Here is a 12,169-nt window from a genome sequence, read left to right as displayed (position 1 = left end):
CGCTCTTGGCCACGCCCCTGATCCCTCCTGGCCCCGCCCCCCGCCTCTGCCGCAGGCCACGTCGCGCGCGGGCCGGACCGCGCGCTCTCTCCTCATTGGTCAGCGGGCGCGCGGCCGCCCGCCCTCCTCATTCTGAGTGGTCAGCGTGGAGGCGGTGCCGGCGTTGATTGGCTGCTTTCCTGCGAGGGCGGAGCCGGAGGCGGGCGCACGCGGCCGATCATGGCGGGTGCCGGGGTGCTACCGCTGCTGCTGCTGCTGCTGGCGGCGAGCGGGGCCGCGGGTAGGGGGAAATCGGGGTCCCGTGAGGGGGAACGGGGATTTATGAGGGGAACCCACGGGCTCTGAGGGCTGTGAGGGGTCCCGGGGCGTCCCACGGCACTGGGGTCTTGTGGGGGCTGCGGGGGTCGAGGTCTGTGAGGGACGTGAGGGGACCGGGGGTCCGTGAGGGGGAACCGGAACCTGTGAGGGGGTCGGGGGGGTCCCGTGAGGGAATCGGGGGTCCCGTGAGGGAGAACCGGGACCTGTGAGGGGGTCGGGGGTCCCATGAGGGGTTTGCGGGTTCCATGAGGGAATCGCGGGGTCCCGTGAGGGCGAACCGGGACCTGTGAGGGCCATGAGGGGATCAGGTGGCCCCGGGGTCCCATGAGGGGGTCGCGAGCCCAGTGAGGTCTCTGAAGGGTCCCGGGTGCCATTGGGGGTCTCTTGGCGGCTCCGGTGTGTTTGGGGAGGGGGATTTTGGGGGGGACTCACCTGAGTGGGGATCCCTGGAGAGTTTTAGGCCTCTCAGCCGAGTCTCAAGGAGGGGTCCTGAGGCACCAGGGGTCCCTTGGGTGGGGGGTCCCGAGTCCCTGAGCTCCCCTGGGTGCTGAGGGGGGGGTCCCTGCCTCCCCCTCCCCAGGTGAGCCGTGCCCCGAGCCCACCATCGCCCCCTCCTATTACACCACCTCGGATGCCGTCATCGCCTCCGAGAGCGTCTTCGTGGTGGAGATTTCCCTGGTCTGCAAAAACGGCGCCCAGGTGAGACCCCCTGAGACCCCCACGGGGCGGGAGGGACCCCCCAGACCCCTCCCGGACCCCCCCTGAGCGCCCCTTCCCCCACAGAACGTGGCTCTTTACGCCGATGTGAACGGGAAGCAGTTCCCGGTGACCCGCGGGCAGGACGTGGGCAGGTACCAGGTGAGGTTTGGGGGGCTCAGGTGGGTGGGGGGTCCCTGGGAGGGGTTTTGAGGGGCTCAGGTGAGTGGGGGATCTTTTGGAGAGGTTGGGGGGAGTTATTTTGGGGGGGCTCAGGTGGGTGGGGGGTCCCTGGGAGGGGTTTTGAGGGGCTCAGGTGAGGCAGGAGGGTCTCAGGTAGGGGCTATGGGGGGGTTTGGGGAGCCCAGGTGAGGCTGGGAGGGTTTGGGGGTTGTTTCGGGGGGGCTCAGGTGGTTGGGGGGGGTCTCTGGGAGGGTTTATGGGGTCTCAGGTGAGTTTGGGGGCGCTCAGGTGAGTCTGGGGGCACTCAGGTGAGTCTGGGGGCTCTCAGGTGAGTGCTGGGTTTGTTCTGGGGAGGACTCAGGTGAGGTTTGATCATCTCTAGGAGATCTCAGGTGAGGCTGGGAAGGGTTTGGGGGTCTCAGATGAATTTGGGGAGGGGTCCCGGTGGTCCTGAACCCCCTTTTTTCCCCCCTCCCCAGGTTTCCTGGAGCCTGGAGCACCGCCAGGCCCAGTCGGGCACCTACGAGGTGAAATTCTTCGATGAGGAATCCTACAGCGCCCTTCGCAAGGTGGGGACCCCTCCCCAAACCCCCCAAATCCCTGGGGGGTGTTCTCAGGACCCCCAAAACCCTCCCTGAACCCCCCAAAATCCCTCCCCGACCCCCCAGGCCCAGAGGAACAACGAGGACGTCTCGAGGATCCGGCCCCTCTTCACCGTCAACGTCGATCACCGGGTGGGTCCGGGGGGGTTTTGGGGTGATCCCCCCAAATCTGGGGGGGTTTTGGGGATCCCTCGCCAAAATTTGGGGGGCTGGAAGTGCCACGTGGGGTTTTGGGGGGAATTTCAGCAGATTTGGGGGTGGTGGCTCCGAGAGTTTGAGGTTTTAGGGGGCATTTTGGGATTTTTGGGGGGGTGACACTGAGATTTTGGGATGTTCCAGGTTTTTTGGGGGTAATTCCAGAATTTTTGGGGGGGTGACAACAAGAATTTGGCACATCCCGAAGTTTTTTGGAGCGTCCAACTCAGATTTGGGGTATCCCAAAGTTTTTAGGGGGAATTTTGGGGCCCTCCCGTTTTTTTGGGGGGTTTTCCACAATTTTGGGCTTTTCTAGAATTTTTAAAAAGTTCTAAAAAACGAGATTTTTGGAGATTTTGGGGCCACAACCCCAAAATTTTGGGATATTCGGTGACCTGGGATTTTGGGCTACCCTAAAACATCCCTTCATTTTTTGGGGGGAATTTTGGAGCATCCCAAACCTTGGGAAAAAAAAAGATTTTTGGGGTGTTTTAGAGTTGTAATTTAGGGTTTTAACAGCTCCACATGGAGGTTTTAGGGTGGGTTTTGGGGTGTGGGGATTTGGGTGATTTTGGGGAGGTTTTGGGGGGGTTTTGGGGGGTTTTGGTGACCCCGAATTCCTCGCAGGGTGCCTGGAACGGGCCCTGGGTGTCCACGGAGGTGGTGGCGGCTGCCATCGGGCTCGTGGTTTATTACCTGGCCTTCAGCACCAAGAGCAGCATCCAGGCCTAAAAACAACCCCAAAAAACCCTAAAAAACACCTCAAAAAAACCCCCAAAAAATACACCCCAAAAAACTCCTCCAAAAAACACCCCAGAAAAATAAAAATACCCCAAAAAATCCAAAATTACCTCAAAAAAAATGTAAAAACCACCGCAAAACACATCAAAAAAACACCCAAAAAATCCCAAAAAATCCCAAAAAACATCCCAAAAAACACCCCAAAAATTCCAACCCCTCCCCCCCTCAGCACCCCTAAAATCCCCCCCCCCCCCATCCCAAATTTTGGGGGGTTGGGCTGAGGGACACCCGGAAATGGGAATGGTCCCACTCAGGGATCCCAAATTTGGGGTGGGGGGAGACCCCAAAATTGGGGGTTTGGGGTTGGTTTGTGCTGAGGGGGGGGAGGGGAGTCCCCAAATCCCCCCTCCCCCTCCTGTACCCCAATAAAGGCGTCCCCCCAAAACTGGGGGTGTGAATGGGAGGGGTCTGCGTGTCCTTAATTCCCGAAGGGGAGGGGTCTTCAAATTCCCAGAAAATATCCCAAAAATTCCCCCAGTAGTTCCCAAAAAATTCCCGAAAAAATTCCCAAAATTCCCCAATGAGTTCCAAATAAATTCCCAAAGAAACCCCCAAAAATTCCCATTTAATTCCCAAAGAAACCCCCAAAAATTCCCATTAAATTCCCAAAGAAACCCCCAAAAATTCCCATTAAATTCCAAAAGAAACCCCCCAAAATTCACATTAAATTCCAAAAGAAACCCCCCAAAATTCACATTAAATTCACATTAAATTCCCAATAAATTCTCGATAAATTAAAAAAATATTTCTATTAAATTCCCGATAAACTTCCAGAAAAATTCCCGATAAATTCTCATTAAATTCCCCAAAAAAAATTCCCGATGATTTCCCAATAAATCCCCAATCAATTTGGGAGGGTTTCCCCTCTTGTTTTGGAGGTTTCCCCCGCCCTGATGACGTCAGCCCCGCCCTTCCATGACGTCACGGGGGGTGGGGTGGGGGGGGGGTCCCGGGGTGATTTTTGGGAGCCCCTTGGGAAGTGGGGGGAGGGGGGAATTTCCCGGAATTTCCCGAAATTCCAAGGCCGTGATTGCCGGGAATGGGGTGGGGGAGGGGGCAAAGCTCCAAAAAGTGGGAGGGGCCCAAAAATCCCAATTGGGGGGGGGGGGGGGTCTGAAACCCCCCCCCACCCCTCCCCCATTTTTTGGGGGTCTCTCCTCTCTAAGGTGACCCAAATAAATTTGGGGAGGGGTCTCAGACATTTGGGGGTCTCTCACCACCCCCCCCCCAAGACCCCCCCGGGGGGGTTTATTTTGGGGAGGGGGTCCCTTTGCCTCTTAAAACGGGGTGGGGGGACCCCAAAACCCTGCAGGGCTCAAACATTTGGGGACCCCTCCCCAAATAGAGACACCCCCCCCCAGTGCCCTGGAGGGGTTCAAGCCCCCCCAAAATGAGGGTCCCGCCCCCCCAGCCGGGGGTCTCGCCCCCCACAAATTGGGACCCCTATAGGTGGGTGGGGACCCTCGGGGGTCTTTCCCCCCCAAATGGGGGTCTCACCCCCAAATTGAGACCCCCAATACCCCCCCCAATGGGGGTCTCACCCCCCCCCACCGGGGGTCTCACCCCCCAAATCGGGACCCCCAATCCCCCCCCCAATGGGGGTCTCACCCCCCCCCACCGGGGGTCTCACCCCCCAAATCGAGACCCCCCAATACCCCCCCCAAATGGGGGTCTCACCCCCAAATCGGGACCCCCAATCCCCCTCCCCCAATGGGGGTCTCACCCCCCCCAACCGGGGGTCTCACCCCCCAAATCGCGACCCCACCCCCCCCTTCTCGGGGGTCCCTTTCCCGCCGCCCCCCGCCCAGGGTGTGGCCGGGTGGGCGTGGCCCAGGCGCGGCGGGGCGTGGTCCGGTGGGCGTGGCCTGGCGAAAGGGGGCGTGGCCTGCGGGCGGATTATGTCAACCCCGCGGCAGCCGCAGCCCCGAGCTGGGAGCGGCAGGAGCAGGTACGGCCCTGGGGGGGCTCCGGGGGTCTCGGGGGGTCCCCGGGGGTCTCGGGGGGGTCCCCGGGATCGCGGGGGTCGCCTCGGACTGCGGGGGTTCCGCTCCGGGGGGCGCCGGGGGCGAGGAGCGGCTCTGGGAGGGTCCCGGGGGGCTGCGATGAGGGGGTGGGGAGGGGGGAAAGGTGGGGCTGGGGGCGTTTTTTGGGGGGCTGGGGGCGTTTTTTGGGGGGCTGGGGGCGATTTTGGGGGGCTGGGGGTTTTCTGGGGGGTCTGGGGGTTTTCTGGGGGGGTTTTGGGGGGCTGGGGGGGTTTGTTTTGGGATCTGGGGGTGTTCTTGGCGTGAATTGGCAGAGGTTTAGGTGGAGCTATAGGGTCTCGATGGGGCTGGGGGGGATTTTGGGGGGTCTGGGGGGGATTTTTGGGGTCGGGGGGTTTTGGGGGTCTGGGGGTGATTTTTGGGGGGTCTGGGGGGGTTTGGGGCTGTGCAATTGAGGCTGGGGGTGTTTCTATAGGGCTGGGCAGAGGTTTAGGTGGAGCTATAGGGTCTCAGTGGGGCTGGGGGGGATTTTTGGGGGGTCTGGGGGCGTTATTGGGGGGTGGGGCTGGGGGGTTTTGGGGGGGTGGGGTCTCCGTGGTGTTTCTATAGGGCTGGGGAGGGGAAGGCTGCATCTATAGGGTCTCTGTGGGGCTCGGATGGAGATCGGGGTGGGTCTATAGGGTCTCTATAGGGCTGGGGGGGTAAAGGAGCGTCTATAGGGTCTCTGTGGGGCTGGGCACAGGTAAAGGTGGGTCTGGGGGTGTCTATAGGGGGAGAGGGGGGTCTAGAGGGTCTCTGTGGGGCACAGGTGGTTCCATAGGGGCTCTATAGGGTCAGGCCAGGGCGCTACAGGTGGCTCTATAGGGCCCGGCTGTGAGGCACAGGTGGTTCCATAGGGCAGGAGGTTCTATAGGGTGAGATGTGGGGCACAGGTGGCTCTATAGGGCCCGGCTGTGGGGGGTTCCATAGGGCAGGAGGTTCTATAGGGTGAGATGTGGGGCACAGGTGGCTCTATAGGGTCAGGCCAGGGGGCTACAGGTGGCTCTATAGGTGTTCCATAGGGGCTCTGTGGGGCACAGGTGGCTCTATAGGGACTCTGTGGGGCACAGGTGGCTCTATAGGGGCTCTGTGGGGCACAGGTGGCTCTATAGGGGCTCTGTGGGGCACAGGTGGCTCCATAGGGGCTCTGTGGGGCACAGGTGGCTCTATAGGTGTTCCATAGGGGCTCTGTGGGGCACAGGTGGCTCTATAGGGGCTCTGTGGGGCACAGGTGCCTCCATAGGGGCTCTGTGGGGCACAGGTGGCTCTATAGGTGTTCCATAGGGGCTCTGTGGGGCACAGGTGGTTCCATAGGGGCTCTGTGGGGCACAGGTGGCTCTATAGGTGTTCCATAGGGGCTCTGTGGGGCACAGGTGGTTCCATAGGGGCTCTGTGGGGCACAGGTGGCTCTATAGGGCCGGGCTGCTGGGCTCTATAGGGTGAGACAGGGGGCACGGGAACTCCTATAGGGCAGGGGGCTCTATAGGGGCCCCATAGGGTCACATGGGGGGCACAGGTGGCTCCATAGGGGCCCTATAGGGTCAGGCTGGGGGGCTCGGGTGTCTCTATAGGGTTTCTATAGGGTGAGGGGGGTGTGGGGCTGGCACTGGGGCCGGGGGGGGATCTATAGGGGCTCTATAGGGGGCCGGGATGGCGGGAAAGCGGCTCCGTGGGGAGGGGGCTGGGGGTCCCGGGGGGGTTTGGAGCTGATTTTGGGGGGCATTTGGGGCGGCTCTGGAGCTGTTTTGGGGCGGATTTTGGGGCAGTTTTGGGGCTGATTTTGGGGGGCTTTTGGGGCGGATTTGGGGCTGATCTGGGGCAGATTTTGGGGCTGTTCTGGAGCTGATTTTTAGGGCGTTTTGGGGCGGTTCTGGAGCTGATTTTAAGGGGGTTCTGGAGCTGTTTTCGGGCGGTTCTGGAGCTGATTTTGGGGGGGTTTAGGGGCGGATTTTGGGCCGTTCTGGAGCTGATTTTGGGGCGGTTCTGGAGCTGATTTTGAGGGAGTTTTGGGGCGGTTCTGGAGCTGATTTTCAGGGGATTTTGGAGCGGTTTTGGGGCGGTTCTGGAGCTGATCTGGGGCAGATTTTGGGGCGGTTCTGGGGCTGATTTGGGGCAGATTTTGGGGCGGTTCTGGAGCGGATTTGGGGCAGATTTTGGGGCGGTTCTGGAGCGGATTTGGGGCAGATTTTGGGGCGGTTCTGGAGCTGATTTGGGGGGGCTTTTGGAGCCGTTTTTGAGGCAGATTTTGGGGCGTTTTCGGAGAGTTTTGGAGCGGATTTTCGGCGGTTTTGGGGTGGTTTTGGAGCAGATTTGGAGCCTTTTTGGGAGGGATTTTGGAGCCGTTTTTGGGGGGATTTTGGAGCCGTTTTTGGGGGGCTTTCGGAGCGGCTTTTGGGGCGATTTTGGGGTCGGTTTTTGGGGGTTTCAGGGCGGTTTTTGGGGTCTCCCTCGCTCCCAGCAGCAGGCGGGGGGGGGGGGCTGGGGGCTCCGGGGGGGCTCCGTGGGGACAGGGATTTAGGGGAGGGGTCCCGAGGGTCCCCAGCAGCCTGGGGGGGTCTCCGGGGGGGTCTCTATAGGGTCTCTATAGGGTCTCGATGGGGTCCCCGGCGTCCAACAGATGGGTGGGGCCGGCGGGGAGGGGGAGGGGCGGCCCCGTCACCCCTCGCGCGCCCCCCGCCCCCCCCCCCGAGGGACCCCCGAGGCCGGGGGGGGTCAGAGGGGGGGTCCCGATGTGTGGGGGGGGTGGGGAGAGAGGGGGGGAGGGGCAATCCCAGTCCTTTCCCCCCCCCTCATTTCCCTACAGGTGCCCGCCCCTCCCCCCCCGCTTTGCGCGCATCACCTGCGGGGGGGGGGGGGGGCGGATTTTTGGGGGGGGGGGAGGATTTTGGGGGGGGTCCCCACGTTCGGGACCCCCCGGGATGGGGGTGGGGGAGGGGTGGGGTCATCCCTGAGCCGTCCCCGCCCCTCCCCCCCAGGAATTTGGGGTCAACAAGGGGCTCCTTGTTCGTGCCGGGGCCGCTTCCGGTGGGGGGGGGTCCCAAATTTCCACCCCCCCCTCCCCAAAAATCCTTCCGGGATGATGGGGGAGGGGTCTCGGAGCCTTCCGGGATTTGGGGGGGGGGTCCCAAAATCTGGAAGGGAGGGGCCAGAAACGGCGGGGGGTGGGGGTGGGGTTTTGGGGAGGGGTCCCCGCAGGTCTGGACCCTCCCCTGAGGTTTTGGGGGGGGGGATTGAGGATTGAGGGGGGGTCCCCAGATCTCTGTGCCCCTCCCCCTCCTCACCGGGTGGTGCTGGGGGGTCCCAGGCCCTCGGAGGGGGGAGGGGTTGGGTTTTTTTGGGGTTTTTTGGGGGGGATTTGAAGGATTTTGAGGGGTTTTTGGGATTTTGAGGGGGTTCTGGGGGGATTTTGAGAGGTTTTGGGGGGGATTGAGGTTTCTGGGGGGGGTTCGAGAGGTTTTTTGGGGGGTCTTGAGGGGGTTTTGGGGGGCTTTGAAGGTTTTTGAGGGGTTTTGAGACGGTTCTGGGATTTTTTAGGGGTTTTGGGCGGGATTTTGAGAGGTTTTTGGGGGATTTTGAGAGGTTTTGGGGGGATTTTGAGGGGGTTTTGGGGGGATTTTGAGAGGTTTTTGGGGGGATTTGGGTTTCCGGGGGGGGTCTCGAGGGGGTTCTGTGTTTTTTGGGGTGGATTTTGGGGGGTTTTGGGGGGATTTTGGGCCCCGCGCGCGCTCCCCGGCCCCGTCCCTGTCCCTGGTGCTGAACCGGGGGGGGGGAGGGGAGGGGAAGGCCCCGGGTGGGGGAGGGGCGATCTGGCCGAGCTGGGGAGGGGTCTCTGATTGTGGGGGGGGGGGGGCTCGGGGGTCTCTCCAAGGTGACAGGGTCCCCTCATTAAGCGTTACCATGGAAACCAGCGCATCCTCCGTTGGGGGGGGGAGGGGAGCGCGCGCGCGCGGCCGCACACAATAGACCCGGGGGGGGGAGGGGGAGGGGGAGGGGGGGTTTAAATAAGGGGAGGGGGTCGCGAGATGGGTCGAGACCCCTCCCCAAAAATCCCCCCGCTCAGGGTCGCGGCCATGGCGCTGCCCCGGGGGCTCGTCCTGCTGCTGCTGCTGGGGGGGCGCGGCGCCGCCATCGCCATCCCCCCCGAGTGTGAGTGCGGGGCAATTTGGGGAGGGGGCGCGGCGAGGGGGTGGTGGGGGAGGGGTGTGAGAAAACACCCACCCCCCCCCCCCCCCAAAATTAATTAAATAAATAAATAATTCCTGCATGGAGACCCCTCCCCCTCCGGCGGTGCTCGAGGGGGATTGGCATGAGGAATGCCCCGCCCCCAACACCGGCATGGAGACCCCTCCCCAAATTCCTGCATGGAGACCCCTCCCCAAACTCACCGACCCCCAACACCGCCATGGAGACCCCTCCCCAAATTCACCGACCCCCAACACCGCCATGGAGACCCCTCCCCAAATTCACCGACCTCCCTCCGGCATGGAGACCCCTCCCCAAACTCACCGACCCCCAACACCGCCATGGAGACCCCTCCCCAAATTCCTCTCCTCGCACCTGGAAGCTCCGCCCCCCCCGGCATGAAGACCCCTCCCCAAATTTACCTTCCCGCACGTCCCCCCTCCCCTTTTAGCCCCCCCCCTCCCTTGCACGAGGACCCCGCCCCTCCCCCCGCCCGGGGGTCTCTGGGGAGACCCCTCCCCACTCACGCTGTGTCTCTCCCCCCCTGCCCCCCCCGGATGGTGCAGATTCGCTGCACGAGCGTGAGTTTGGGGGGGCTGGGGGGTCCTGGGGGGTCCTGAGGGGTCCTGAGGGGTGTCTGGGGGGGATTTGGGGGGGTCCTGGGGGCGTTTGGGTGTTCGGGGGGGGTTTGGGAGTTCCTGGTGGAGTTTGGGGGTTCCTGGGGGTGCCAGGGGGGGTTTGGGGGTTCCTGGGGCTGTCGGGGGGGTTTTGGGGGTTCCTGGGGGTGCCAGGGGGGGTTTGGGGGGGTTTGGGGGTTCCTGGGGGTGTCAGGGGGGGGTTTGGGGGTTCCTGGGGGTGCCGGGGGGGGGTCCCAGCCGCTGTGCCCCTCCCCCACAGTCCAGCAGCCCCCCGAGCTGACGGAGCAGCCCCCGGAGCAGCTGGTGGTGTTCCCCAGCGATGACGTCATCCTCAAGTGCGCGGCCACCGGCAACCCCCCGGTGCAGTGAGTGTCACCTGTGTCACCTGGGGGTCACCTGTGTGTCACCTGTGTGTCACCTGTGTCACCTGTGTCACCTGGGGGTCACCTGTGTCACACCTGTGTCACACCTGTGTCACACCTGTGTCACCTGGGAGTCACCTGGGAGTCACCTGTGTCACACCTGTGTCACCTGTGTCACACCTGTGTCACACCTGTGTCACCTGTGTCACCCCTGTGTCACCTGGGGGTCACCTGTGTCACCTGTGTGTCACCTGTGTCCCCTGTGTCACCTGTGTGTCACCTGTGTGTCACCTGTGTCACCTGGGGGTCACCTGGGGGTCACCTGTGTCACACCTGTGTCACCTGTGTGTCACCTGTATCACCCCTGTGTCACCTGCACCACCCCTGTGTCACCTGGGGGTCACCTGTGTCACACCTGTGTCACCTGGGGGTCACCTGCGCCACCCCTGTGTCACCTGGGGGTCACCTGTGTGTCACACCTGTGTCACCTGTGTCACCTCTGTGTCACCCCTGTGTCACCTGGGGGTCACCTGTGTCACACCTGTGTTCCCCCCATGTCCCCATTGATGTCCCCATGTCCCCCCAGCTGCTGTCCCGGTGTCCCCCGGTGTCCCCAGGGATGTCCCCAGGGTGTCCCTGGTGTCCCCCGGGATGTCCCCGGTGTCCCCCAGTGTCCCCAGGGATGTCCCCAGGGATGTCCCCGGTGTCCCCAGGGATGTCCCCGTGTCCCCCGGTGTCCCCGGTGTCCCCAGGGATGTCCCCAGGGATGTCCCCAGGGATGTCCCCGTGTCCCCGGTGTCCCCAGGGATGTCCCCGGTGTCCCCGCAGGTTCCGCTGGTCCCGTGAGGGTCTCCCGTTCTCGGCGGAGCTCCCGGGGGTGTCGCTGTCCCCCGGGGGTGGCACCTTGGTCATCAACGCCAGCCTGGCCGGGCGGCTGCAGGGCCGCTTCCGCTGCGCCGCCAGCAACGCGCTGGGCACGGCGCTGTCCCCCTGGAGCCGCGTCATCGCCGAGAGTGAGCCCCAAAACACCCCAAAACACCCCAAAACACCCCAAAACACCCCAAAACACCCCAAAATCACCCTGAAATCATCCTGAAATCATCCTGAAACCACCCCAAAACACCCCAAAATCACCCCAAAATTATCCTGAAATTATCCTGACCCCGCGCTGGGCACGGCGCTGTCCCCCTGGAGCCGCGTCATCGCCGAGAGTGAGCCCCAAAACACCCCAAAATCACCCTGAAATCATCCTGAAATCACCCCAAAACACCCCAAAACACCCCAAAACACCCCAAAACACCCCAAAATACCCCAAAATCACCCCAAAACACCCCAAAATCACCCCAAAATCATCCTGAAATTATCCCCAAATCATCCTGAAATTATCCTGACCCCGCGCTGGGCACGGCGCTGTCCCCCTGGAGCCGCGTCATCGCCGAGAGTGAGCCCCAAAACACCCTAAAAACACCCCAAAACACCCCAAAATCATCCTGAAATCACCCCAAAACACCCCAAAACACCCCAAAATCACCCCAAAACACCCCAAAATCACCCCAAAACACCCCAAAACACCCCAAAACACCCCAAAATCACCCCAAAACACCCCAAAACACCCCAAAATCACCCCAAAACACCCCAAAACACCCCAAAATCACCCCAAAACCACCCCAAAATTACCCCAAATCATCCTGAAATTATCCTGACCCCGCGCTGGGCACGGCGCTGTCCCCCTGGAGCCGCGTCATCGCCGAGAGTGAGCCCCAAAACACCCTAAAAACACCCCAAAATCATCCTGAAATCACCCCAAAACACCCCAAAACACCCCAAAACACCCCAAAACCACCCCAAAATTACCCCAAAATTATCCTGAAATTATCCTGACCCCGCGCTGGGCACGGCGCTGTCCCCCTGGAGCCGCGTCATCGCCGAGAGTGAGCCCCAAAACACCCCAAAACACCCCAAAATCATCCTGAAATCATCCTGAATTCACCCCAAATCACCCCAAAATCACCCCAAAATCACCCCAAAACACCCCAAAACACCCCAAAACACCCCAAAATCACCCCAAAATCACCCCAAAACACCCCAAAACACCCCAAAATCACCCCAAAATCATCCCAAAACACCCTAAAATCACCCCAAAACACCCCAAAATCATCCCAAAATCACCC

The 12,169-nt window shown here is 61.8% G+C and overlaps 2 protein-coding genes across 2 annotated transcripts in view; both read left to right on the top strand.

Annotated features, from left to right (window-relative positions):
- Window positions 1–149: 149 nt before the first annotated feature.
- Window positions 150–3,198, top strand: SSR4 (signal sequence receptor subunit 4). The gene is made up of 6 exons (XM_086871064.1): window positions 150–280; window positions 899–1,017; window positions 1,102–1,176; window positions 1,677–1,766; window positions 1,866–1,931; window positions 2,622–3,198. The coding sequence occupies exons 1-6, from the start codon at window positions 220–222 to the stop codon at window positions 2,724–2,726; spliced, it is 516 nt and encodes a 171-aa protein (XP_086727190.1). The 5' UTR covers window positions 150–219; the 3' UTR covers window positions 2,727–3,198.
- A 1,453-nt stretch (window positions 3,199–4,651) lies between these two features.
- L1CAM (L1 cell adhesion molecule) overlaps window positions 4,652–12,169 on the top strand; it is a 43,308-nt gene continuing 35,790 nt past the window's right edge. The window contains exons 1-5 of the mRNA XM_086870976.1: window positions 4,652–4,743; window positions 8,877–8,962; window positions 9,565–9,579; window positions 9,896–10,001; window positions 10,827–11,011. Of these exons, the coding sequence (XP_086727102.1) occupies window positions 4,694–4,743; window positions 8,877–8,962; window positions 9,565–9,579; window positions 9,896–10,001; window positions 10,827–11,011 (442 nt within the window). The 5' untranslated portion in view covers window positions 4,652–4,693. The remainder of the gene's footprint in view (window positions 4,744–8,876; window positions 8,963–9,564; window positions 9,580–9,895; window positions 10,002–10,826; window positions 11,012–12,169) is intronic.

The sequence above is a fragment of the Cyanistes caeruleus genome, chromosome 34, assembly GCF_971803275.1.
Source record: "Cyanistes caeruleus chromosome 34, bCyaCae1.hap1.1, whole genome shotgun sequence".
In the NCBI taxonomy this organism is placed as follows: Eukaryota; Metazoa; Chordata; class Aves; order Passeriformes; family Paridae; genus Cyanistes; species Cyanistes caeruleus.
This window is presented reverse-complemented; position numbering and strand designations above follow the sequence as displayed.